This window comes from Pezoporus occidentalis, unplaced genomic scaffold (assembly GCF_034315485.1).
Source record: "Pezoporus occidentalis ecotype Australia unplaced genomic scaffold, CSIRO_AGI_Poc_V1 ctg76, whole genome shotgun sequence".
In the NCBI taxonomy this organism is placed as follows: Eukaryota; Metazoa; Chordata; class Aves; order Psittaciformes; family Psittacidae; genus Pezoporus; species Pezoporus occidentalis.
The window spans coordinates 2,684,314-2,709,718 of NW_026916115.1; the positions used below are offsets into that span (position 1 = coordinate 2,684,314).

The following is a 25,405-nucleotide window of genomic DNA, read 5'->3' on the forward strand; positions in this document are numbered from 1 at the left end:
AGATGATGGCTTTGACTTCTCGTTTCCTCCTGGTGTGTTTAATTGCCTGTTTTTTTCCTCTTTAGGAGTGGGAGACAAGGGAGGAGATGTGAGCAAAGGAAGACAGATGTATGGAGAAGTCCAGGTGACAGATGAGGGATGCTATAACCACAATAGCTAGCCTGATGGATTGATAGATTAGACAGGGAATATAAATAGCAATCATCTACCCCCATTTAATTTTCCTCTCACCTATCTCTTGATCTCTCCTGGTGTTATTTTCCTCCTGCTTATCTCTTTATCTGTCCAGTCTGAGGATGGAAGAGAGGGGTAACAGGCTGGTGACAGATGCAGGATGGATGAGTTCAGGCTACCGTTGCTTCTGCAGCATCCAACCAAGCAAGTTTTGCCAGCTGGGGAGGATTAGGAAGCAGACTCTAATCTGCACACTGATACACTTTTGCCCACCTCTTCTTTTCCCTGTACCCTGCTGCACCCCCTGCTTTCAGGATGCTGTAGGCTGGAGGATCAGCTCCTTCCTCTCTCTGCACTGTCCTCAGCCAAGAAAGTGGGGCAGCTGCCGGAGCGGGGAGCTCCACTTGTCTGGATACCCAGCGTTTCCATCTGACAACCGGGCAGTGCCGCTGCTTGATATTCTGGTCAGGCACCGAGCACGGTGGCAGCAGCACTGGGAAGGAGGGAGGGATCCACGCAGCAAGGGAAAAGCCAGGTCCAGAGATGACAGTAACTGTTTAGGTGTTTTTTCTTTAATCTCCGTTGGTTTTGGTTGCTCTTTTGCTCAAAAAAGGCATTATTTAAAAAATATATTAAACAGATACATTTTACTAACATGTCTCTTGGCTGGAGCCACTGACAAGAAATGACACTCCCCAAATAAACAGGCTTAAAAAAATCCCTCCCAAACAAAACAAATAAATAAATACATAAATAAAACTTTTTTTTTTCTTTTCTTTCTTTCTTTTGTTTTAGGTTTCTCTTTCAGGTAAGGAATTGTGGCCCAGAGGTCTCTGCCAGTGTCAGTGACTGCAGTGTCCCTGGGGCAGGTGCCAGGTCCTTCCCATGGGAGGGGTGATGATGCCTCAGTAGTACAGCAGGCACAAGAGGCCCCAGTGGAGATCTGCCGGGTATCAGGGGCCTACAGTGCAGTGTCCCCCTGTGCCCATGTGCACAGCTGCAGGAAGGACCACAGAGGATGCAAAAGCGAAGGCATCATATAAACCTCTCTTAAAAAGACTACAAAAGTTGGGGTGCTGAGGATCCACTGCTGGAGGATCCTCATGGCAGGTTGGGCATCTGCTCCAGCTAGACCAGCAGCTGCCTGTGGCCAAGGCACATCCCTCCTGACCATTGGCATGTCCCCTCAGCCACCAACTGAGTGGCTGTGCTGGCATCGTCGCCGTGCTTGGAGCCAATCTGCGCTGTGTGAGCCATCCCTCCTCCATATTCCTGCTGGTGTCCTCCATCCGCTCAAGCCCTGTGTCTCTTTGGCCAGTCGCTGGATGTACTATGGAAGCACGCGGTTGGCACTAAGGTAAGGCTTTGATTTAATTTTTTAGGGTAGTTATTCCTTTGCTCCTCCCAGGAGTCCTTTCTCCCAACCCCCTCACTCTGAGATCGGAGCGGCCCTGGCTGTTAGCTGCACAGCTTGCCCGTCTCCTGCTCTAGTGCGTTGGGCAACTTGGCATTGAAGGCCCTCAAAGAAGACTGGATCCTTGCCACCTCATTGTTGGCCAACTTAAGCCTGTGCCGGAGCAAGCAAGTGAAGAGGTCAAGGCGGGTTTTGCCAGGGGGTGACAACCTGTTTACCCGGTCCCTGATCTCCAACAGCTGAAGCATGGCTGAGTCCTGGGAGCCCTGTGTATAGGGGTAGTCCAACTGAAGTATCAGGTCACGAATAGCATCTGGCTCAAAGGGCAGGCTGTAGCCAAAGACTTGCAAGCTGTTGATCTTCATGTACCCCAGGTTCTTGGAGGGATCTGCCATCTCCAAGGGTTCATAGTAGATTGTCTCGTTGGAGCTGTCATCCAGAGACTTGATGCGGCTCCGCAAGTAGACGTGGACTGTTTCAAAGAAGGTCTTCCACTTATTGCCCAAAGTGAGTGTCCAGTTTTGGCATTGGGCAGAGGCATCTACATTAGTCCTTTCCCAGTCTGGGAAGCTGCCTTCATTGACGGGCATGAACCAGCTCTCTGAGTGGCTTCCGCCGAAAGGATTGACATAGATGGCCATGACAGGCTCCAGCGTGCTATTCTTGGTGAGGCAGATCTGCAGAGAGAGTGCCAACATCACATGAACCAGCCCGGGCTTGTACTTGTTGCTCTTCAGGGTCAAGAGCATGCGTTTCCTCCAGGAGGGGTCGAACCAGCTCCCCAGGCGCATATCATTGCTGATGAAGATGGAGTGCACCTCGATGCGGCTGTCCCGTTTCTGCAGGAGGTACTTGAGCTCCAAGTCCTGCAGGTCCGTCTCCAGCCCCAGGTAGTGCTCCAATGAGTCGGCCACCTGGGGGCGGCAGAAGCCCTGGGTGAGCACGTAGCCGTGGTTGCAGGTCCCGCAGCGGGTGCTGTTGTCCTCGGCACAGCTGGCACAGGCTGGCCCCTCGCCCAAGGCACACGGGATGGAACCCTGGCAGGACGGCTGCTCGGAGGGACATGTGCAGCTGTGGCTTTCTTCCAGGAAGGTCCCAGGCACAGTGGTCTCGCTGCAGTACAGGAGTGACTGTGCACGGCTCCACCAGTAAGGGAGGGACCTGGTGGAGAAGAAACACAGGAGGAGAGATGCTTACATGGCATCTTTCGGGTCATGATCGAAGGAATTTCCCTAGGGATGGAAGAGCTGCGCATCTTGTGGTCACTTTTCTGCACTGCCTATGGCACTCCATGAATAAAGCCCCATTTTCCACCTCTAGGCTTAGACTCAACTTCTCTGGGTCACATTCCAGGGTGGCAAGGCTGCCCCTGCTGCCTGCTTGCCCCCAGGCATCCCTCCAGCAGGGCAGGGCCTCTTAAAGCCCTAGCCATAGGTGGACTCTGGGTGTAAGCCTCCCTCAGGACTCTGAGCAGCGGTCCCCAGTGTGGGGTAGGGATGCTGTGGTACACTACCTCTCCTTGGGCAGCTTGAAGCGAGGTTGCCGGTGGCAGCGTTTGCTGAGGTTGAAGAGCCGCCGGATGAGCCGGTGGGTTTTCCTAGAGAGCAGTTTCAGGCTGGTGCCCAGCTGCTGGTAGCGATGCTGAACATCCAGGTCCATGGCCCAGAAGTGGGAGATGGCCGTCCTGTTCAGGAATCGGTCCCCAGGAAGCCTCTTCACCAGGGCCTGAAACTCCTCTGCGCCGGAAGAGAGATGGTGTCAGCAGACCCATGGGAGCAAGTGGCACAGGCAGGGCTGGAGGCAAACCCCCTCCACCCAAACTCAGGTGTTCACAGTGTGACAACCACTCTGAATCCTTCCCTGGAGCCCCACCACCCAGCCTGGGCTGCTCCCAAAGGACAAATTGCAGGGAAGGAGATGCTTTGTGGGATGTCCTTAGCCTCACCTGACTCCTCGAACTGGCTGTGGTGGCTCTCCCAGGCTCTCCGGAGCTGGGCCAAGCTGCTCTCCAGCGCCTGGATGTCAGCCTCGGGGCAGTTGCAGCGGGGGAATGCAGGCTGGCACTGGCAGCGGCAGTCGCTCTGGTGGCACACCAGCTCCCCAGCCGAGCTGCAGGCAATGTAGCTGAGGGCAGCTGCCACAAACCTCTCCCGCAGATAAGAAGGGAGCACCATCTGCAGCCCTGCAAGCAGGAAGAGCCCCAAGAGCATCAAGGCCTGTGTTGTGGAGCCCCTTGAAATCATTGTCTGGGCAAGGAGGGACTGAGCCTTCCCGCTCCCCAGGCTCCCACCCTTACATGATTATCATATCAATTTGCTGTGGAGCCACTTGTCTGGGCTGTGCATCGATCTTGGCTCCTCTTGGCAGAGGAGCAACAACCTCATCCTACCCAGCTTTGATTATTTTCATCCCCTCTCCTCCCCAGCTCCTAAATTAAAAGCAGAATCTTGAGCCAACATCCTGCTCTGCGGCCCCCCGTGTGCCCACAGCCATCCCACAGTGGCACTTGTCCATCACCACGTCCCCACCAGCCCAGCCCTACCTTGGAGCTGCACTTTGTTCTCAGGGCTCTGCACCAGGACGGAGCTCACCGAGTCCAGGTTGTCATAGTTGCTACAGCCAAGTGGCCCTGTCCGTGTTTCAGTCACCTAAGGGGAGACCCACAGGTGGTCAGGGACACGGGAGGGGACCCAGAGCACGTGCCACCCCACTGAAAGTGCTGCAGATAACCCCTGGTGGACTTGCCATGCCCCACTCCTCAGAGCAAGCTTGGAGAGGAGGATTAATTGCCTGCTAATTGGCTTGCTGACAGGTGGCAGCCCTGCCTACAGCCCTCTGAAAAATGTGCCTTCATTAGCGTGCCCAATTTCCCATAGATAACACAAATGTGCTAACTTTGCCTGCTCTCCCCCTCTGGCTGGTGAGGTGCTGCTGTAGGGGCCGCTGTCTCCCGGCGCTGCGTTCTCCCTCGCGCCCTCGCTTACCTTGATGGCGGCGGTGGCGATCTGGATGTGGTGGAGCCGGCGCAGGGTGCTCTCCCGGTCAATGAAGTAGGACGCTGCCAGCTGGTGCAGGGTCTCCAGCGAGACCCCCGAGCTGTTCCCGGCCACCCCGGTGGGCTCTGCCCTGCGGCTCAGCTTGCGCTTGTCCACAAAAATGGTCAGGGACTCCTCTCCTGGGGAGGACACGCAGTGCTTTGGGGGCTGCCGCCTCCCCCGTTCCCCTCCTTGACCGTATTTCTCCTATAGTGCCTATTTTCCCACCCTCTCTCCTACGCACTCTGTCTCGTGCAAGGGAAGTGAGCGGGCAGCAAGCACCCACCAGCGCTCACCTCCCAGCGTGGCGGCGAGCAGGAAGTGTGTCCCATACTTTCTGATGAGGCTGTCGGTGATCTGCTGAGCGCTGGGTCGGCGTCCCAGCAGGCGGATGTTGCGGATGAATTCGGGGGCCAGTGGAAGCGGCAGGCTGAAGAAGTCTTTCCTCTCCAAGGCCAAATTATTCACCTTCCAACGGGCAAACTCTCTGCGGGATGAATATGGCAATGAAGAGAGGGTTTGAAGCGGGTCCAGCTGTGCCACATGCACACTGTTCACAGCTTCCAACTCAGGGCAGGGGGGACCACCCCGATCTCCCCACTGCTCCAGCAGAGGTAAAGGATCTGTTGGGCTCACCAGCTATAGATCCAGTCAGTACAAAAGAAACATCCCTCCCTAAGCCATTGATGGAGATAATGAGCTACAAGCAGCGGAGATACCTAGTACTGATTAATTAGGCGCCTCCGGCAGGCATTAATCACAGCCCTGCACAGGACCAGAGCCTTTTCCAGGCTGCTGGGCTTCCTGGGCCTTGTCCATCCTCCATCCTCATGCCAATGGGTCTGGGTGAAAATCTAACATCTGGGCTTCCATAGTTGTAAGTCTTAGCACCATTCTGTAGCAAGCTGGAGGCACTGGGATGTGGTGGGGCTGGTGGTGGGTCCCCTCATAGCCCCCAGACACTGTGAATGTGCCCCACCGGGCCCCTGGTATCACCCAGCCCCACGGCGGAGCTGCCAGCCTGCCACTGCCTGGAACAACCAACAGCCCGTAAGCAACTAGAGACTGATTTCAGCCTAATCTGTGGCATTTTGCTCTAATTAAAACCAGGCCTTGGCTTCAGACAGTTTAATTAAGGGCTGGGTGGGAAAGGAGGGAGAGGGAGGAGTGGATGGCTGCAAAGGGAGGGGCTTGACACGTGCTGAGTTGTCTTGCATCATGGTTTTTGGGCCCACAAAGCAGGATGTTAGGACCAGGAGTGGAGCGGAGGCAGGACCCTTTGCAGGCATGCTCCCTGAGTGCTGGGGCACAGAGTGCTGGGTGGCCAGGAGCCCTGCACCAGTTCCCCCCCCCCCCATCCCATAGGCAAAGCAAGCCCTGAAGGCTGCTAGCTGGTTCTTTGCTTAGAAGAAGTTCAAGCCAGCTGCTGTCCTTCCGGCTGCTTTTTCCCATCCCACCACCATCACCAGCAGCATCCCTGGAGGATGTGGGTCCCTCGGCATGGTAGTATCTGTGTGTAGGAAAGTGGCAAAGAGGGGAGAGGAGCTCTCTGCGGGTCCTGGGCTGCATAACAAGGCTGGCGTCCTGGCATTTACGTCAGATCCCCTGGGAGGGAGCGGCTGGGTTTTGCTCCACTGCTGGAAACCCCCAGGGATGGGCACCAGTGAGCAGAGGAAAGGAAGAGGGCTCATTAGCAGAAGGTGACAATTATCACCCGGAAGTGATGGAGTGGGTTTCCCATGCTGGCTGTCATGGGGTGGCTCTTTACTGGAGCCAGTGGACCCTGCTGTTGCTGAACCTGGTTCTCTAGTGGCAAGAACCAACCCCATCCAGCATTGGCCCCTATACCTGCAGCATCCCACTGCCACAGTTTATGGGATGACAGCACTGGGAACATGCCAGAGAGTCAGTCAGGGTGACTTTTTGTGAGCCTTAGCAACATCCCAGCCCCAAATGGCTGGCAGTCCAGGCAGGCTCACTAATTTAGCACAGAAATGTGTGCATGCAAAAGTGCAAAGAAGTATTCCTCCATGCCTCTCACCACAAGCATTGATCCCATCTCAACCTGTGCATCAAATCACTCTCAGCTTAGGCAAATCCTGCCTGGAGCCGATCCCAGCCATGCCATGAGCATCTTGTGGGGCTGCTGTTATATTCCCTGGGAAAGCTGCATCTCACGTGCACCCATCTGCTGACTCTCCTGATAGGCAGCTTCCTCCCATACACAGGGATTAATCAACGCTTGTGTGGATTAAAGCAGGTGTGTCTCCACTCTGCTGTACCCGCCACAGCCTTCCCACACCACAGCTCTCTCCTGGGGTGCCCATGGTCTCTCACCTGTAGATCCTGTACCTGGTGGTGAAACCCTGCCGGTAGCGCTCCATGAAATCCACGTAATCCTGGGCTCGGTAGAAGGGTCCCCGGTCGGTGAGGAGCCAGTCGAGGGGTGCCCGGCCGGAGGAAGAGGAGGATGACGATGAGGAGGAAGGGGTCGCCGGGGCAGCATGCTGCTGGGGCACCGTGCCACCCGCCCCATCGGCCACCCCCCAGCGGCAGCACGTGCTCAGGGCCAGGAGGGCCAGCGGCCATGGGAGCATCGGCAGGGGGCCGTCAGCGCGTGGGAGCTCCTGCCGCCCCATCCTGCTGCTGCCCAGCCGGCTTCTTCATTCTCTCACCCCGCAGCAATCCTCCGGGACAGCCCTGTCCTGCAACGGCACCGTGGGGAGCCCATAAGGTGCAGCACCCGATGCCCGCAGCACTGGGTGAGACGAGAGGTGCTGGCCACTGTTTAAGTTAAATGAAATCCTGGCTACTGGCTGTTTGAGGCATTTCTGCCTTTCTCTCAGCTGTACGTCAGCCCGGTGACCCAAGCTTGCTGCTAAGGAGTGCCCATGTGGTGGGATGGTGGCCTGCCTCTGTGCCTTGCACTTTGAGGATGCCTGTCATGAGCACACGCAGCTCATTTCAGCAGGGCTAAAAAATGATAAGCATGGGGAACTGGAAAAGATGGGCCTCTCCGGGTATGGGTTGAGCTGCATGGGCCTGATGTTAGGCTTTCCTTTGCCTTCTGCCAGTGGCTGGCTGGCTGGGCTAATCATGGTGATGTTTTGACTGCAGTTGGTGTTTATCTCAAGCCAAGATCTTTCTGCTCTCATAAAGCAGGGTGCAGTATCTGCAGGAGTAAAGATGGAGCTTCTGGCCCCAGAGCCAGAGCCTGAATTTGCAGGTAAAAGTGGCAGACAGGAAGCTGCAAGGTCCAGCAGAACTGGGGTGAGACAAGGTGTCTTGCTGGGCAGCAAGAGCTGTTTGAGTAAAAATGAGGACCCCATCATGCAGTGCATCCTGGGGAGGTATTTTTATTCTGGGCAGGTGGGGACCAGAGCACAACTGCTCATCCCTGCTGAGCAAACACCAGCCCTGTGTTATCCCGGACGGAGCTTTGCCATGTGAATCATCAGGCTTTAACATGTACGATTGTTTTAATTTTTTTTCCCTCTCTCTTGTTTTTGAATCCTTAAGGGTGGGTGCCCTTTGATTATGCTTTCTCAGCTTCTCACTCAGCCTGCAAGGCTGGGGCCCTGTTAATTATAAACAGAAGCTGAGATTTTCACATCACCAGATTGGGGATGCCGGGGCAGCGGGGTGGGCAAGAGAAGGCAGGAGCAGCAGGCAAGGCTTTTCTGTCTCCTCTGTGCTATCTTTCCACATGTCACTCTGGTTTCTTCCAACTTTGCAGGCAGCCACATGACACCCCGGTCATTGCCTCCTGCTCCTGGCATGTGGAGTCTCCCCTCCAAATCCTGGCCCAAATGAACAGCCCCTATGCTGAGGTGGGAAAGCGGACTGGCAATGTGAGGGTGGTTTCCTCACTCTATGCCTTGAATGTTGGAGGGGGCATCTGTCCCCCCTGAAATACGTCAAGACTTGATGCTGGCTGCTCACAGAGCTGCTCGTGTGCTGCCACGTGTGAGTGATGGCTGAGCAGCTGAGGCACTTTGGCTGCTCTGCTTCCCTGCTTGCTTCCCTGCCCGCAACCAAAGCCGGGCAGGGGGAAGCAGGCACTGGGATGGAGTGGCTGCCTGAAGCAGGCAAGCACCTTGCTCTCCTCCCCAGGAATATCTGCAGATGCAATTAAAATTGAGGTGGCCTGGGGACCAAAGGATCCTGCAAGGCTCAGGAGTAAACCCTCTTGTCCCCCTGCTGCCCGGCAGCCATAGGTCCTGCTGCTGGGCTCTATGGGATGATCTGGGGAGTGGGGACAAGCTGTCCAGGAGGTCATGGTGGGATCCAGGGTCCAACAGCAAACTCAATGGATTATTTAGATGCAAATCATGAGTTAAACGCTCTGTGACTTGGTACCTCTCCCATATAGCAGGGAGGAAAGCAGTCCTCTGGTTCTCGGCTGAGAAGCAGAGGTGAAAGCACTCTTTGAAGAGTATCTTTCTAAACATTGCTCATGGAAACACGCTGTTTGTAGCATTAAATATGGCTGTGCCAGCAAAACACCTTGCTGAAATAGCTGGTGTGCTAGGTAGCCTGCCTATTGCACCATCAACAAGGTCTCATCCGCTGTTGTCTGTGGCTCCCGACCACCTCCAGCCAAGGTGGGGCTGGGCTGGCCCTCTCTCCCTCCACCAAGGTCTGTACAGCCAAGGGGATGATTTTCCACAACTGTGATGGGAAACTGGGCTCATTCCTCACCATTTCACACCAGCACAGTCCAGTGTGGATGGCCTTGTGCCAGTCATCCTGCTGCCCTCCCCGAGGCTTTCCTCATGTAAATCAGGAGGATGTGGGAGCATCCTTCCTATGATTCAATGCACACAGGGGATATTCTTGAGGGACCAGGTAGAGCACTGTCTCTTCCAGCAAACCATCCTGGGTGCTAACAGCTTCCCACCAGCACTGATCAGCCTCTTGTCACCACCATGGCAGTCACCCCCAAGTGTCTTCCCCAAGAGAGGCTTCCTGTGCTGACCTTCCCTTCAAAACCCTCTCTCCTCACCCAGCACTGCAGCTCAAGGCAGCAGACCTGGATGATCATTATGGGGACAGATATTAAGGATGGAGCCATTTTGGGTCACCCCTTCTCTTAGGCTGTGGTCCCCAGACCAGCTAGAAACCATTTCAGCCTGCTCTATTGCCTTCCTTGGGGAGCTTGTTCTGAGATTCAAGGCTGAACATGGAATGTTTCGTTGTTGCCTCCTCATGTTTTATTATAGAGCAATAAAAATAGTCAGAATTGGGTATTTTCAGCCCTTGACTGGTGCAAGCTGGTGCAGATCCAATGAAGGTCCCCTCCTGGTGTGCAGAGTCCCTCAAAGCAGCCAAGTTTCCAGCCTTGCTAAATGAGCTCTTATTTACACCTATCTCTTATTTACACCATGAGTTCTGGCAACTGTGAGGCAGCTCCTGCTTGGGGACAGGCGCTGACGCACATGAGCATCCTTCCCAACAGAGACTTGAAGCTCCAGGTCAGGCAGGAACAGGGAAGCCACAGTGGGCAGGAGAGCCTGCATGGGGACTATACAGAGTTACACAGCAAGCTTATACCTGAGCAGCAGCTTCCCTGCATCATTGTTACCTGGGCTAATTTATTTGCTTGTATCTACCACGAGTTATACAAGATAAGTACATGCAGAAACTGCTATAGCACCGTATAGTCCCAAGTCCACACAGGTTGGGGGTTCTGCTGCTCTGCAGGGGCAGGGGCAATGCTTATCAGGGTGCACCTCTGCCTGCTCACACCAGCATCCTCCTGGGATGCTGGGAAGAGCAGAGCTCTTTGGAAATGAGTAACCCCCTCGACCTTACTACTGAAGCTGGAAATAACTTTCTAATCACTTTTCCTTGATCCAGAAGAATGAAGGTTTGATGAGAAGCATCTGACTACTTATTTTTTATTTTTGTTTTTTTTTAGGGTTTTGCATCACTAAAGTTGGAAAACTTCCAGCTTGTTAATTTTTCTTTTTCTCCTCCCTCTTCTATAAAAAGAGTGCCAATGCAAATATTTTGGCAAACTTTCCCAAGACCACAACATCCTTTGCCAAGTATTCCTGATCTTATTGCAAGCCCTCTGTGTCCCTGTTGCCTGCAGCAGAACACCCCAATGTCCCTCCAGTGGTGGCCGACGCACAGCCCAGGCTGGTGTGTCACGCGCTGCAACTTAAAAATAGCTTGTTGCAACTTCTAGAGGTACCCTTGAGATGGCAATGGGATTGCTTCTGCTGTGGGTGTCCTCATCCAAAACGGCTCAAGAGAGACCAAGACAGAATGATGTGAGGTTTGGATGAGGATGCTCATGTGCTCGGGTGAGGTGCAAAAGCCTTTCTCTACTACCCTTGGAGCTAGCGGCAACAGCAGCGATGTCCTGCAGAGTTATGCTGGGGTCCTGCCTGCTTCCATGCCAACGGCATCTTCAGAGCCACACGCTCCACCACTAATCAGGCTGAGTTCAATAATTAAGACATTAGCTAATTATCAGGGACATTAACATTGATTTCTGCCCTTTCATGCAGCAGGAGTGGATCTAGACACGTAAACCGAGAAGCATGTGCCGGGGAGAGCTGTGGTGGTATTTGCTGGGTGCTGTGGGGAAGAAAGGGACTCCAGACAGGTTCTGGCACTACACCCTGTGAATGCCGAACTGAAGACTGGAGCAAAAAAGCAGCATCTGATGTCTGTGCCCAGTGGAGCAGTACTTATTGGTGGCAGAGCTGTGGGACATGCCCAGCCATGGGGGCTAGTCCCTGGGGCACAGCAGGAACAGAGGTGCATCTGTGTGGGAGCTGAGAGCCATGGGGATGGATCTCGAGCTCCCTGGGGATGCCTTTTAGTGGGAAAGAATGTCAAACTTGACGACTGAGTCACCTTCTCATTAAACATGGGGAAGCTTTATCAAATTAAGGCCACTTAAAAGGAGTCTGGGCAGAGGCTAAGTGCAGTTTAGATTCTGAAGTGGATTGTCTCAGCTCAGTTGTGCCTATATGTATTCATGCAGGCACCCTGGCACCTCTTGCTCTGCTGCTTGCACCCCCAGGACAGACAATCCCAAAGGATGCTCAGCCCAGTGCTCTGAAGCCACCAACCTTATGTGGGGCTACAGAGGACCTGCTCCCTTGCACCTAGCCCTGCCCATGCCGCTGCCTCCTCTGTCCCCCCAGCTCTGTTGTGGTTTTCAAGGATCTGCCGCCGCCGGGCTCTCATCCGCACGCTCCCAAGGAAGCGCCAGGGCCTCATTGATCTGTCGAGGTAATTAAGAGAGCGAGCCAGGCACTGCCGGAGCGACAGCAGCACAGTAATCGCTGGCAAAGTGGGCACGGCGGGGTGCTGTCAGCAGCCTGGCACCCAGCCTGCGGAGACGTGGCTCCAGGCAGCGAGCATGAGGACAGCCACCTCAGAGCCTTCCATCCCTGCCTGAGCAGCAATCTTGATGATCAGTATGGTGGCTGCGAACCAATTCTCTCTAGGCTTCTGCTAACCACCCTCTGTAGCCCATTCTGTTGCTATTGCTAAGTGACTTTAAATCACTGCCTTTCTCCAGCTCATGAGACTGGTTTTAAAACCTGCAAGACTTGACAACTTGGGTTCCTTTTATTAGCTTTTCTTCACATCCTCAAGAGCAAGGCACTTGAAGATGAGAGTAAAGGAAAATAGTAGAAAATCCCAGGACTCTCGGAGCTAAGGATTTGCATAAGACATCAAATGAGATGAAGCCTGGGCTGCCATCAGGGGAGATAGCAGCTCCATGCATCGTGTCACACCAGCACCATGTGTTCTGCCCTCTGGCTTTGCTCACCCGAGACTTTCAAACCCACGGGCAAAAAGCTTCTTAAAAGAGCAATGTGCAAAATACAAGTCCTCCCAGCATGGTGATGGCAGCAGTAGCCCTGGCTTCCCCTGCCTTGTGCTGAGCTCTCAGCCTGAAGCATCCCTGCAGATGGGTTTCTGGGGCTGGGCAAGAGCATCCCTGCTCATGAGAGCTGTGGAAGAGTATTCCTGCAGCCCCCTTCCCAGAGAAGATGGCTCCTTATCTCATGATGGACCCTGCAAGCCAAGTATCAGCCTCTCACAGGAGCTGGATGAAAGCAGTTCAAGGTGATCACTGCTCTCTTCCATCCCTCACTTGCTTTCACACAGGTGGGCAGTGATGCACAATGGTAGCTCAGCATTAGCAGTCCAGGGTAAATACGGTGGTGTGTGGTTGGTGCTGGGCAGAGAGGGAGAAGAGACCTGGGTTGTCAGAATGGGGCCACTCCCCTCCGCTGTCCCTGAATGCACCAAAGCCAGCTCTGCCTGGGAGAAGTGCAGGGACCTCCTTGCAACATCTCCGGGGCTGGTAGGGACCCCTCCTGGCTGCTGACAGAGGGGGGACACTGACATCTGCCGGCAGCTCCCTCCCCGACCCGCAACAGCACCCCGGCTCACCCTGCCTGGCCCCGCACAGCAGCGGGGGCAGCTCTGGTACCCGCCACCCTGCTCCAGGGCAGGCTCGGAGGGCGGCGACACAGGGGTCCTGCTAAGAAGGGGCAGGACAGGATGGACATCACTGTGCTCAGACCTGATGCTCCCCAGCCGGGTGCTTTGAAGATCCAGAGTTTTATTTCCTACTGAAACAAATTAATGCTTAGAGAACGGAACTGGACCTCGCAGCGTGGGACCCCGCTCTCCTGGAGCGGCCAGCCCCGGCACCGCTCTGGGAAACACATGCAGCGCTCAAGGCGAGCAAACACCTTCTGAAAGGTGCCCGCTCCCGCCTCGCTCTCTTGCGAGAGAGCCCAGCGTTGCGGCGCTGGCTCAGTGCGTGCCCCGCAGGGGAGATGCGGGCAGCACTTGAGGGGACATCGCCGCCGGTCCCGCGGCTCCGGGACGCCTCACACCGGCATCATCCTCGGAGCAGGGTACGCTGCACGAGCGGTAGGAGGTTTCCAGCAGCCCAGGTACCTTGTTTACCGGTCGCAGCCCCCCGGACCTGCTGGGACCCGCACCGCGGTGGCTCCCGCCCAGGAAGAGCTCGTTGCCTTTCTCTACACCTCTCTGCGAAGCGATCCCGAAGCACGAAGGCAACTTGACCAAGGTCACCGAGCAAGCCGTCGGCGGCAGAGCGGCGTCTCCACAGCTGCGCACGGCGGTACGCGGGATCTCCGCCGTACGCGGTCGCGGCTCTCCCCCTCTGCTCCTTCTCCTTCCCCTTTCCGCAAGCCATCGCACCTCCCGCCCCGGCAGGGTTCCCACGCCGGCTCACCCCCTTCCCCGACCCTGCAGACTTACCCCAGGCTCCGGCTCAGCACCGGCGGGGCACCGGCCGCCGCTCCATCCCGTCCCGTCCGCCTGCTCTGCGCCTCAGCAGTCCCGGGCTCTGCCCCGCCGCCGCCTCCCGGCCGCCCCACAACGCCCCATCGCCGGAGAAGCCGGCGGCCCCCGGCGGCCCCGACAGCATCCCGCGACCGCGCTCCCGGCCCCGCACCGAGTCCCGCCGCTCTCCGCGGGCGCCGCCGCCGCCACCAGATAATATATGCAGGGGCGGCAGCCAATAAAAGGCGCCGCCGGCCTCCCCGCGCCATCCCATTGGCGGTGCCGTGCTCGGGGCGGGGTGGGGGACACGCGTGGAGCGGTCCCGGCCCGGCCCACCCCGCCGCGGGGGTCTCCCATCCCCGCCGGCCCTTCCTGCTCTGCTCCCCGGCCCCGGAGCTGCGCGCCCCGCACAAGGGCCGCGTGGGCCTCCCCGCGGTGCCCCGCAGGGGTTGCAGGCTAGAGGCCCCGGCAGGGCGCTGGCGTCGTCTGGACTTCAAAGGAGTCGTGGTTGTGCCAAATTACCCCATCAATACCGGTAAATGATTCACGAGGTTCGGGATGTGGATGTCGTGCATTGGAGCAGTCAGCAGGAGGACGTGGTTGGTGGCGCCGGATTTACCGTTCTCTGCTGGTTTAAAATGTTTTACTTATCTGTATTTATTATTCACGCCTCCTGCCAAGCCCCTTGTTTGCTCCTCTCTGTGCAGTGTTAGATGTTACAGGGGCACTGCTCTTGGAGATGCTCCTGTTTCCAAAAGTCAACAAGGACCTTCTTGGCGACACCTTCTGAGTGTCGCACCTTTTTTTCATGAGTTTAATGAGTTTGTATCCCCTGGTGAGAGAAGAGGAAGGAAAGGGCCTGGTGGAGACCCTCAAAGAGATTTTCGTGTACCCCTTCTAGGGCCATGCCCTGTCCTACAACGCACTGCTGCTCATTTTTCCTGATTTTTCCTGTTTATTCTAATTGATTCTGCTGGCAGCTGCAGCCAGTTGGTGCTGGAGGGGGACTGCGTTGCTGAAACATACCCTGCTACATTCTCACTCGTTTATGTTTAGTTTGATGCTTGGCTCTTTTTGTTAAAGAGGCTGCTATTGGAAATGGATCATTTCTGGTGAGAATAGTTTTTCTTTCCCAAAATGCGGTGGGTAACTGAGGGTTATTATAAACCAGAAATGGGTCGGGAAAAGCATCTATGCTTGGTGTGTTTGGGATAGAGGCTCCCCTCATGATGCCCATACTAGGGCATGTTAAGCTTCATGCTGGCGTGAATAAGGGAGGAGAAATTTGGGAAATTCCCCGCTGCTTCTGCAAGGTGAGGAGGAAGCTCCTTAAAAGAAAAGATATTGCAAGATTTTTTTGAAGTAAGGTCTGTCTGCTGTGTGTGGTGTCCTTTGGAGGCATCAGGTGGGATGGAGCCACGTCCTGCACAAGGAGCTGGTGGGGTGGAAGCTCCACTTCTAGGGCAGCGCTGCCTCTACACCCCTCTGCTCCAGGGATGTCAGACAGCAGGAGAGAGCCTCCAAGGGTGAAAACCAGACTGGCACGGTCGTGTGTGCCCGTTGGACTAGGCCTGGGCTTTTCATCTGACATTGGGAGAGGAGAACATTTAACACCAACATTTTGTCTGCAGAACTGTAGGTGTCTACAGGAAGGTTTGGTGGTTGGGCAAGCTGTTGGTGCTGCTCTGAGCTCACTTAAAGAGAGTGAACATAAAAAGCATTCAGTGCAAAAAGAACCAGCAGCTTTGGGGTTGGCCCTTACCCTCCAATTTTTATTTATTTTTTTATTTTTTTCCCCCCAGAATACACAGGTCTGGGGGCTTTGGAAATCCATGACTTCTCCTGGGATTTTGGAGGTTGGTGACTTCTGGGGCTTTTGGGTCTGTGACTTCTCGTGGGATTTTGCACATTCATGACTTCGGAGGTCTGTGATTTCTCCTGGGTGGGTACTTGTAAGTTACTTTCAGTGCAGAAGGTGTCAAAGGTAGTTGGGTTGGGTCCGGCAGCACCGGCACCTCTCCTGCCACCGCATCGCTCCGCAGCCCGCACGGTTTTCCATGGGTGGGGTAAAAGATTGGAGAAGCGGAGGAAGGGGGAGGCGCGGGGCAGGGGAAACCGAGCAGAGCCGCGCCGTGCCGCGCCGTGCCGAGCCGAGCCGAGCCGCACGGGGAGGCGCCGGGGCCCGCGTCCCCGCCCCTCGCCGCCGCCACCGCCCGCCCGGCGCTGTGAGCGCGGCGCGGGGCTCCAAGATGGCTTTGGCCGGGCTGTGCTCCCTGCTCGCCGGCTGCTGCCTGGCCGCGGGCAGCGGCCCCGCCGAGGCAGCGGCGGAGGCGGCGGCCAAAGAGCTGGAGTGCAAGCTGAAGAGCATCACGGTGTCGGCGCTGCCCTTCCTGCGGGAGAACGACCTCAGCATCATGCACGGCCCCTCGGCCGCCGAGCCCAAGCTGCTCTTCTCCGTACGCAACGACTTCCCCGGCGAGATGGTGGTGGTGGATGACCTGGAGAACACGGAGCTGCCTTACTTCGTGCTGGGTGAGCCTGCGGGCAGGGCCGGTGCGCGGCGGGTCACCTCCCCTCCCGGCGGCGGGCCCCGACCAACCCCGGCTGCGGGGCTCCTCCCTGCGGCACCGGCGTGCGGGTCCCCTGCGGCTTCTCAGCCCCGGTGCCGGTTCACCCTCTGCAGCATCTCGGCCCTGGCCGTGACACCTGCTGCCCTGCTGCAGTATCTCGCCCCCGGTGCCTGTTCACCCTGCTGCAGCATCTGGACACTGGCAGCAAGCACCGTGCTGGATGCCATGGAGATGCTGCAGGCCTGGGGTGCTCTGTGCATCCCCAGGTTGTCATCTGTAGGGCTTGTTCCCTGCTGATTGCATGGCCACTGGTGGCTTGTGCTGGCAGAAGGCCCACAGTCTGCTTCTGGTGTGCCTGGCTGGAGGTAATGGTTTCTGCTTTGTCCGCCCCTGAGCAGAGTCACTTTTCCTTCAGCCTGGTGGAAAAATACTCCAGTGCCCAGCATTTCCCATCCTACCTGTGTATACTGACTCCAGTGTTCCTGCTCTGAGGTTTTAGGCTTTGGCCTGCTCATATGGTCCAGGTGGTTCCCACCTCCTCTAGCCAGGCCTCTGCATTTCACCTACTGCCTAAAGCTCATCTGCCCAAATCTGATGGGCTTTTTCAGTTCTCTTCCACAAAAAAAAAAAACCAACAACAATTTGCTCCTTTTTTTATGCTGGGATCTGAGCAAGGCCTCTGCCACTTGTGAGTGGGGATCCTCCCTGCCACCTGGAACAAGTCGCTGAGATTTTTAATTTTTAGTGACATTGGTACACAATACCAGTTTCCTACCGCTGTCTGCACGTAACCCCCTGCCCTGGGCAGATGTTACTGTTGCTTTCCTAGCAGCCCCTCAGTGACTGTGAACACCTCCTGCAAGCCTTGTCCATTTGCTGCTGCTCTTGTGGCACCTCGGGTGCCCTTTGCAGTTTTTAAAATACCACCCTTGTCTGAATGTTGGTACAAAAATGAGGCACTAGTGTGTTGCTTTGTGTGGCATTGCTCCTCTGTGCCACCCTTGTGTGCAAGCAGAGTATAGCAGTGGCCCTAACCTGGTGGGTTGGGTCTTCTCCCCAGCGCTTTGTCACCTTCATTCATCTGTGTGCAAAAAAGCCCCCGATTCTGTGTGCTTTGTGGGCTTGGGGCAGCACTCACTGCTGCATGGGCATCCCCCTTTTCCCATGGGAAAGACAGAGACAGGTGGGGGGCTTTTTATGCTATAGGTGGGGAGGTATGTGGGAATACCCTGGGCTGGTTCGCTCGAGGCCGGGAGCTGTGTAAGGAGGGGGCAGTAGGCTGCGTGGCCCCCTTGTCCCCTGGTCCAAGCCCCGTGCTGCGGGATGCTGCGGCGGAGGCCGGAGAGCGTTGCTGTGGCAACAGGGCGGCAGTGCTGCAGATGCAGGGGGACTTGCAGGCATGGCCGCCAGCCTCACGCCACATTGATGCCCCAAAGGCAATGTGAGTGCGTATTCTCCTGACTCCCTTGGGTCTGCTCCCATCCCTGATAGGCCCTGGGATGCTGCCGGTGAGGAGCAACTGGGCAGGGATGTGTGGCTGTGATCTGGTGGGGGTCCCTGTGCATAGCCCCTGGCTGGTACTGCAGGGATTTTTCCCATGATTTTCAAATCCATGAGGTGTGATATGCTGGGCAGTGAAAGGAAAGACCTGACAGCCCCCGTTGCACCCAGGACTTAAACTGATGATGCTGGGCAGGTGGCTGCTTTTGCCTTCATTTCTTACCACCACCAGGCAAGCACAAGGATGGATGGTTCTGTGCCAGTGCATCCTGATATTCCTGTGGTGGCCTGGCTCTCCCGGGTGTTGCCACCAGGAACATCGGTCCCCAAAATCCTGTGGGTGCATGAGACTGTGTTGGCTCTGGGACTGAAGGGTTTGGCCCGTGAAGACACAGAGGTGGTCCTAGTAAAATTTTCCCCACCTGGGATGCTGGGGCTTGGAGCTGGGCTGGCAGGAGGAGGCACCTTGCGGGACTCCTGTTTGCCAGGGTTTTGGCTTGGTGATTCCTAGGAAATACCTCCCTCCCTTCTATGAGAGAAGGGCTTGCTTGGAAGCTGACCTGGCAACTTTACCATGTGTGGGTATTATTATTATTATTGTTGTTGTTTTTGTTTTCATCCTTTGCCATGTGTGGGTGTTGTTGATATTATTGCTATCCTGGGCATTGCTTTTGCATGCAGAAGCCCTGGACTGCATAGAGTCTTGCAAGCATGCTATACTCAGTGGGGACATGGCCGTGTCAGGTCGAACTGGTGTCAGTGGCTGTTTATGTTTCCACAGGCCCTCATGCATGGGTTGGAAAGTGTGTTTGAGCATTCTTCTAAGAACCTGGGTTCACACGGTGCTGATTGCACCACATCTGTCAATACCCAGATCCATTAATTGTGCCCACCTTGTTGAGTCTGAATGCGTAATAGTGTGTCAGAGTGGTGGATAATCTGCACACCTGTGTCTGTGCTTCTGACCCTGGAGTTGGGCAGCTGCTCCTCCTCTCAGTGGCTTTTGGTCCCAAGGCCTGTGGACAGGGAAGGGGCTCACGAGCGGAGGGGAGCTGCCCCACTGGTTGACAGGAGCTTGGACCAGACCCCAGGGTGGTGCCTCCAGGCCAGGGAAGGCCTGGGTTTAGGCTGGGAGCACCATGAATGGCAGGTGGCAATGCACAGGTGCTCCTGGCAGTGGCATCTTGACTCTGCCATGTGGGCTCTTGAGCAACTCCTTTGAGGTCACTCTGTGCCTCAGTTTCCCCCCAAGAGGGTGGGAGCATATGGGGAGGTGGCTGCGACACTGTGGCGGGGGAAGGGGCAAGGGGAGCAGCCAGGACAGGGTCAGGATTGGGAAGCGCAGGAGTGGTTGGGTGTCATCCCCCTTTGGCTTGGCTGTCTCCTCTAAACTTCCCTAAATAATTCAAGTGGTTTCAAGCTTGGCCAGCATTCACAGAGACTGGTGTATATGATTTCCTCTGCCTTGGTGGTACCCCCCTGCCGTGGTGGTCAAGCTGGACATCCTTCCAATGTCAAGGTTTTTTCCCCCAGCTAGAGATGTGCTGGGGTCTTTGGAGAGCCACATATGATGCTTGCTAAAAATAAAGTCCCAGGGGTGTGTGTTGACCTGGGCACCCCAAAACTGGGTGTCACTTCCGACCCCGATGAATTGCTCCAGTAACATAACCAACTTAATGGTGAGTGTGGAGGTTGTGGGCATCCCCTCGCTGCTGGTAGGTGGTGTGTCGGGGACTCTGATGGACCCCTCCATGCCAAGCTCTGCTGGGGTTTGCCTGTGTCAGTGGGGATGATGGGGACCTGGGCAGTCTCCTGCCTGAGGGTCTGCAGGGGGTGGTGGGAATGTCACGTGGGGGTTCGGCATCCGTTGCCTACACGCATTTGCTTCTGCTCAAGCTGTGGCTTGGTGGAGGGCTCAGGGGGATGCACTTGCCTTGATCTGCTGCCCACAGCTTTAGCTTTGTATTTCTCTTTACCCAAGAGAGTGAGGCGTTGCTTGCTGCTCACTTCCCGTGCACCATTCTGCTGCCAGAGGCAGGTGTGTTGGGTGCATTGGTGCTCAGCCCAACCAAACATGCAGACCCTGCAGCTGATCCCATGTTCCTCCAAAAGCAGAGGGATTTGTGGGATTATTACCCCTGGTGTGGGAGGAGGGAAGGCACTTGGGCAGGGCTTTCATCTGCTTTGTAGCTCCCTTTGCTAACAAACAGAGTGTGTTTTAATTGCACTTGCTCCTGCCTTGTACATGTGCTGCCTCTCTGCCCGTGTTTGCTCAGGAGCAGTTCAGCACACGTGGTCCCCATGTGTATTGCCTTTCAAGCTTGTACCCATAAAAACCCACACTGTTTTATATGCATGTCCTCAAAGGGACTCTGATACCATCCTCCTGCTTTGCTGTGGGTTATTTTCCCACCTCCTGAATTTTCAGGAAGTGAAGAGGGTGTGGGAGCAGGATAGGGCTGCTTGCTGATACGCGTGGGGCTGCCTGCATTTAAAATCACCCTGTTTCATCCTGCTTTAAACCAAGGAAACCTCAATTTGAAATGGTTGCCTTTCATCTCATTTTGTGTTTGTTGCATTAGTTGTATTTTCTCCTAAAGGGAGGCTGCGTCTCACTGGTTGGTGACCATTAAGAAATGCTAATTAGCAGTTCAGTATTCCCTGTCCGCTAACCTTCACACCCCCTTCTTCCTCACTGCTTGGCTCGGCAGCATCCAACCGCATTTGATATGTCATTAAGTGGGTTCACACTCCTGCGGGCTGCTAATTTTTCTGGGCCCCATCCTTCGCAGGTTATAAACTGGCAAGCAGGGTATTTATTAGCATCCTGGCTTCCTGTGGCCCCATGGGCTTGGCGGAGATTTGCGATGCAATTAAAGAAACACATGAAAGACGGTGCCTTTGACTCCTTTGCCTTCTCTGTAATGAACAAGGTAGTTGAAAAGTGAAGTCTTAAAATACCTTTCTGTGTGTAAAGTCGACTTGAGGAACTAGAAAGCGCAGCCGATGGGTCGAGCCCATGCTTTCTGGGCTCTGGATAATTCGAGGTCCTGAAATACCAGAATTTTGATGTCCTCTTTCTGTTTCCTTGAGTTTGGTGGAACTGAAGGAGCTTTTCCTGCCCCACCAGTTTCCAGCCCAGCTGCTGTGCCCTGAAATGGGGGCAGCACAGCCCCTCATGCCCCAATTCCCCCATTCCCCATTACCTTGAAGGGAGCCGTGGCGGCAAAGGATGGTAGAAGGTTCTTAACTTCAGTGACTTTAATAGATTATCATAAACTCAGGCTTTAATACAAGCTGTCATGATTTCAAATTATCTTACTTTTAAATTAAATAGATTCCTTTTTAAATACAAAATCAATTCTAATTTTTTAGAGGGGTGAGATTTTTCAAAGGCACGGAGGAGCTGGGCATATTTAACTGCTCTGGAATATCTCCTCGAAATATCTAGTCAATTCTTTTTTTGTTAAATCCCAGCTAAGCTCTTGGCTGTGCTGGCTGATGTCCTGGCCTAGACTCCCCTGGGTTAATTGTGGGATAGCATGGTGGGTTGTGGAGATACGAGACAGATCACTGCAGTGATGTGGGCTGCTGCTAATTGGGGTGACGGGCCACCAGCATGCCTGCCCACCCTGGCTCTCCTTCAGGCTGCACAGGGAGACAGTGAGATGTGACATCCGTCGGCTCTCATCCTCGTCCCACATGTCTCCCCACTGCTGTGGACTGTGGGAGGTGTGTCCCCCCCATCTGCCCTCAACCCCCAGCTCCTAAATGTCTCCAGAGGAGGGAAAAAGGAGCCAAGAGGCTGCAGGACTGTTATCCTGCTTTTCTCCCACTTCCACATCAAGTGAGAAGAGTGTCCCATTGGTTTTTGGTTGGGATTGCTTGGCCCTACTCATCCCACCTGTATCTGGGTGCTGGCTGGGGGTCCCAAAACTGGTGTCACTCAGGGCAGCTCTCTGTGGTAGGAAAGTGGTTCTTGGGTCTGGCTACCAGTCCCTGGCTTGACTTAACTTCCAGGGGAGGTGGTGGCACCCTGGCATCACTCCCAGAGCACCCCTTCCCCATTACATGTTGCTGTCTCTCAAGACTGGGGCACAGCAGAGGGCTACAATGGGGCTGGTCCCACCATGGGACCCACAGCATCGCTCCAGTGTGAACCTTGCACCTGGAAATAGGTGTAATGGTGAAATAATGGAGCAAATATTAAGAAATTCTTAAGTACCTAGAGAACAAATGAGTTAAATTATACCAGAGGAGCTCAATTGCCTTGCTTAGATTGATTGAACTGCTAAATGAGCCCGACTAATGGAATGGAGTGGATATATCGGACTTTTACTCAAGATCCTGAAATAATTTCTCTAATAAGATTGTGAGCCATTAATTGAACTTGGCTTTGATCCTGGACACTGTCGCATGCACTGAAATCCGGCGCTATGATCTATGTTCTAATGTGCCTGGCTGAGAGGGTGGCCACCGGCACCTCCCCGCTGGGTGGCTTGGAGGGTGGCCAGGAAGTTCACCGGGGGGTCCCAACACAACCACAGCAGGGCCTGTGGTGGTGAAGGGACCCCAAAACTCCCTGTCTCAGCTGCCCTCCTTCCCCTTGGCAATACCCACCCTGGTAGTGGGGTGTGCTTAATTCCCCTCTGCTGCCAGCAGCTGATTGCCTGGCTGGAGTCCTAAACCCAGTTCCCATTGCTATGGGGAGAATTTGAGATGGATGCCTGGGGTTTACATCTATTGCAAATCCAGGCATGCCACCTTCTTTCTGCATCTTCCTGGAGTGGTTGCTGCTGCTGCTGGTGGGACATTGTCAGTAGCATCTAGAGTGCTGTGGGCTGCCTGGTCTGCCATGTATGATGCTTGCCACCAAGGCCTGGGGCCTTGCAGAGCTTCAGGAAAGCAGAGAGGATCCTGGCCTGGAGCTCTTGGCAGGATAGGACACTCCCATCTAATAGGGTTTGAGTGCAACCTTCTGGTGGGACTATGTTTCTGCCGTTGCTCTTGGCCATGCAATGGAAACCTCACCTCTCCATATCCCTTTTCCAGCTGAATGATGAGGCCAGAGTGGATGAGGTGATCTGCTCAGAGCCACTGAAGCACTGAGAACACCCTCACGCCTGGTCACCCTCCTCCAGGTGATAGAGCCCAGCACCAGCTTCAGCTCTGATCAGGGGCAGCCCTTAAAAACCAGAGGCTGGGATGGAAAATGCTGGAGGAAACTCTGCAGCATCCCTGGGAGGATCACAGGTCCTCCATGGCCAAACTGGTGGTGACCGAGGCTCAGAAGGGAGGCACAGGGTTCACATTCCCATCCTTAGGAACACCTTGCCCCATGCTGCATCCATTGCTGACCTGCTCTCTTACTGGGAGCAGAGGTTTTGGTGTTATGGTGGATGCAGAGGCTCTCTTGTATGTTTTTTCTTAAGAAAGGAAAAAATCCTAAGGAATAGGGATTTTGTCTCTGGGAACCCGTTGCCACAGCAACCGCGCATCCAGCTGGCTCCAGCGGCAGCAGGGCTGAGAGGGGATCTCACTGACCCAGAAAGCAGTGGGGGGAGCGGCTGTGGGGCTGCTTGGTGTTTCAGTGGTGGGTTTCCAGGTCTGGCAGCACCAGGCAGGGTGGGCAGGAAACCAATGCTCAGCCAAAGGAGCAGTGTGGGTCCTGGCCCCCTCTTTCATCTGGATGTGCAGATTGATGCTCCCAGCTCTCTTTATTCACTCCCAGCCCTAATTTCTCAGACTGCATCCAGGCAGGGATGCTCATGCTCACTCCTGTTCCTGCCTTGAGACCTGTCCCAGTTTTGGGGACCAGACTGCCTGTGTGGGTACTCCTCAAGGACCCCCAAGGCTTTGCAGCATGCATTGCCCTCCTGGAGTTGTTTGTGGTCCCCGTGGTTGAAGAGACCCTCAGGCAGCCACACACCTCCCTGATGCTGCTATCTCACCTCTGCCCTTCCCATGCTGGTGGTGTTTGCTCCTGGGCTGCATCCCATTTCCCACCAATATTCTATTCTACTCTATTCTGTTCTATTCCAGTCTATTCTGTTCTATATTATCTTTTTAAAAAAATATTTTTAAATGCTTGCAGGAGGCTCTGAACTCATCTGTCTTGGAGTTCTGCTGCAGAGTGGTCCTTCATATGAAGGAATTTTTGCCTGGTGGGATTAAGGCAGCCTCTGGATGGTGACGGCTCTGTCGTTAACACTGGTGTCCTTTTACTTGCAAATTTCTGGTTTCTGGCTTCTCTGCAGCCAGCCTGGCTGTGGCCAGCAGCTCACCTCAAGAAGCTGCACTCTGGAGGCTGGGGGATTTCTTCAGATGAGGAAAGATTTTTGATTTCCAAGTTCTGCCTGCCCTGCCAAGGCTTAACTCTGGGAAAGCACCAGAGAAGAGCTGGTATTTCTGATCCTGTTTTGCTGCCCTGCAGCGAAGGGATGATGCTTGGGATCAATGCTCACCCCGTGGCACTGGTACTGGGCTCTTTGGGGTCTGTTCTGGGATGTGGTCTAAGCTGACCACATGATTTGCTTTGCTATGGGGCTTTGTTTGCTAGTGATGGGCTTAAGCAGCGGTCTGAGCTCTCCACTGTGTCTTGTCTGCAGAGCCTGAGATCTGCTGAGGATTTATAATTTAAGGGGTGTAAAGAATCTTTAAGGAACCCCTTAGCTGGTAGTGGCACATCAGTCACAGAAGGTTTATGTCTGTGTTCCCCATGCAAGAGGAGAGGCAGTCCTGGCTGGCGCTGAGGCATTTCAGTAATTAGGAGGACTAACGAGCATAACAGAGCAAGCAGCTATGGGGGATACAGAGAGCTGGCTTTGCTCCCAGAGGCAGCTGATCCAGCTGAAAAGTAACCTGGTGGAGGAAAGGAGTTGGAAAAGGGTTTAAGAGAGTGGCAGGAGGTGATAAGGAGACCCTGGTCGTGCCCTTGCTTGTGATTGGCCCAGCAAGGGCTGTGCTGTCTCAGGAGCTCTCCCCAGATCAGGTCTGTGGTCCAAGAGAAACCATCGCCTGGCTGCCAACGCCTCCATCCCCATGTCTTTGGGATGGAGGTCTGCCTGATGGACAGGGGAAACTGGGTGCAGGCAGCACATTGACCTTGGGTTCTGGGAGCAGCACCTCCCAAGAGTGGGGGTGCGGTTCCTCTAATCCCAGCTGCGATGTCACCGTCACAACACACTGGCTGCCTGGGAAAGCAGATATTAGCAACCCTGAAATATCCCAGAGACAGGCTCTTGTGTGATGGGAGACAGTTGCCATGGAAACCTCCTTCAAATAAAAAAAAAAAAAAACAAGGGAAAAAAACCCCGAAATTTAAAGCAGCCCTTGTAGCTCAGAGGAACTGCAGACCTTATTATGGGTTTTGGCACACCCTCTGCCCCCCCCCCCCCCCCTTTCTTTTATTTGCTCCA

The 25,405-nt window shown here is 54.9% G+C and overlaps 2 protein-coding genes across 4 annotated transcripts in view; one reads left to right on the forward strand and one right to left on the reverse strand.

The window, feature by feature from the left end:
• Window positions 1-734: 734 nt before the first annotated feature.
• On the reverse strand, window positions 735-14,005 carry BRINP2 (BMP/retinoic acid inducible neural specific 2). Its single transcript, XM_062602155.1, has 8 exons — window positions 13,894-14,005; window positions 6,961-7,328; window positions 4,920-5,110; window positions 4,573-4,763; window positions 4,131-4,236; window positions 3,534-3,770; window positions 3,102-3,324; window positions 735-2,749 (listed from the first exon to the last, which is right to left on the reverse strand). Exons 2-8 carry the CDS (start codon window positions 7,260-7,262, stop codon window positions 1,633-1,635), a joined length of 2,367 nt encoding a protein of 788 aa, XP_062458139.1. The 5' UTR covers window positions 7,263-7,328; window positions 13,894-14,005; the 3' UTR covers window positions 735-1,632.
• Window positions 14,006-16,076: 2,071 nt separating this feature from the next.
• ASTN1 (astrotactin 1) overlaps window positions 16,077-25,405 on the forward strand; it is a 53,052-nt gene continuing 43,723 nt past the window's right edge. Inside the window, exon 1 of one of the 3 annotated variants that reach the window (XM_062602205.1) lies at window positions 16,077-16,449. In XM_062602205.1, coding sequence (XP_062458189.1) covers window positions 16,167-16,449 — 283 coding nt within the window. In that variant the 5' untranslated portion in view covers window positions 16,077-16,166. The remainder of the gene's footprint in view (window positions 16,450-25,405) is intronic. The other 2 variants (XM_062602206.1, XM_062602204.1) reach the window with 2 other exon arrangements.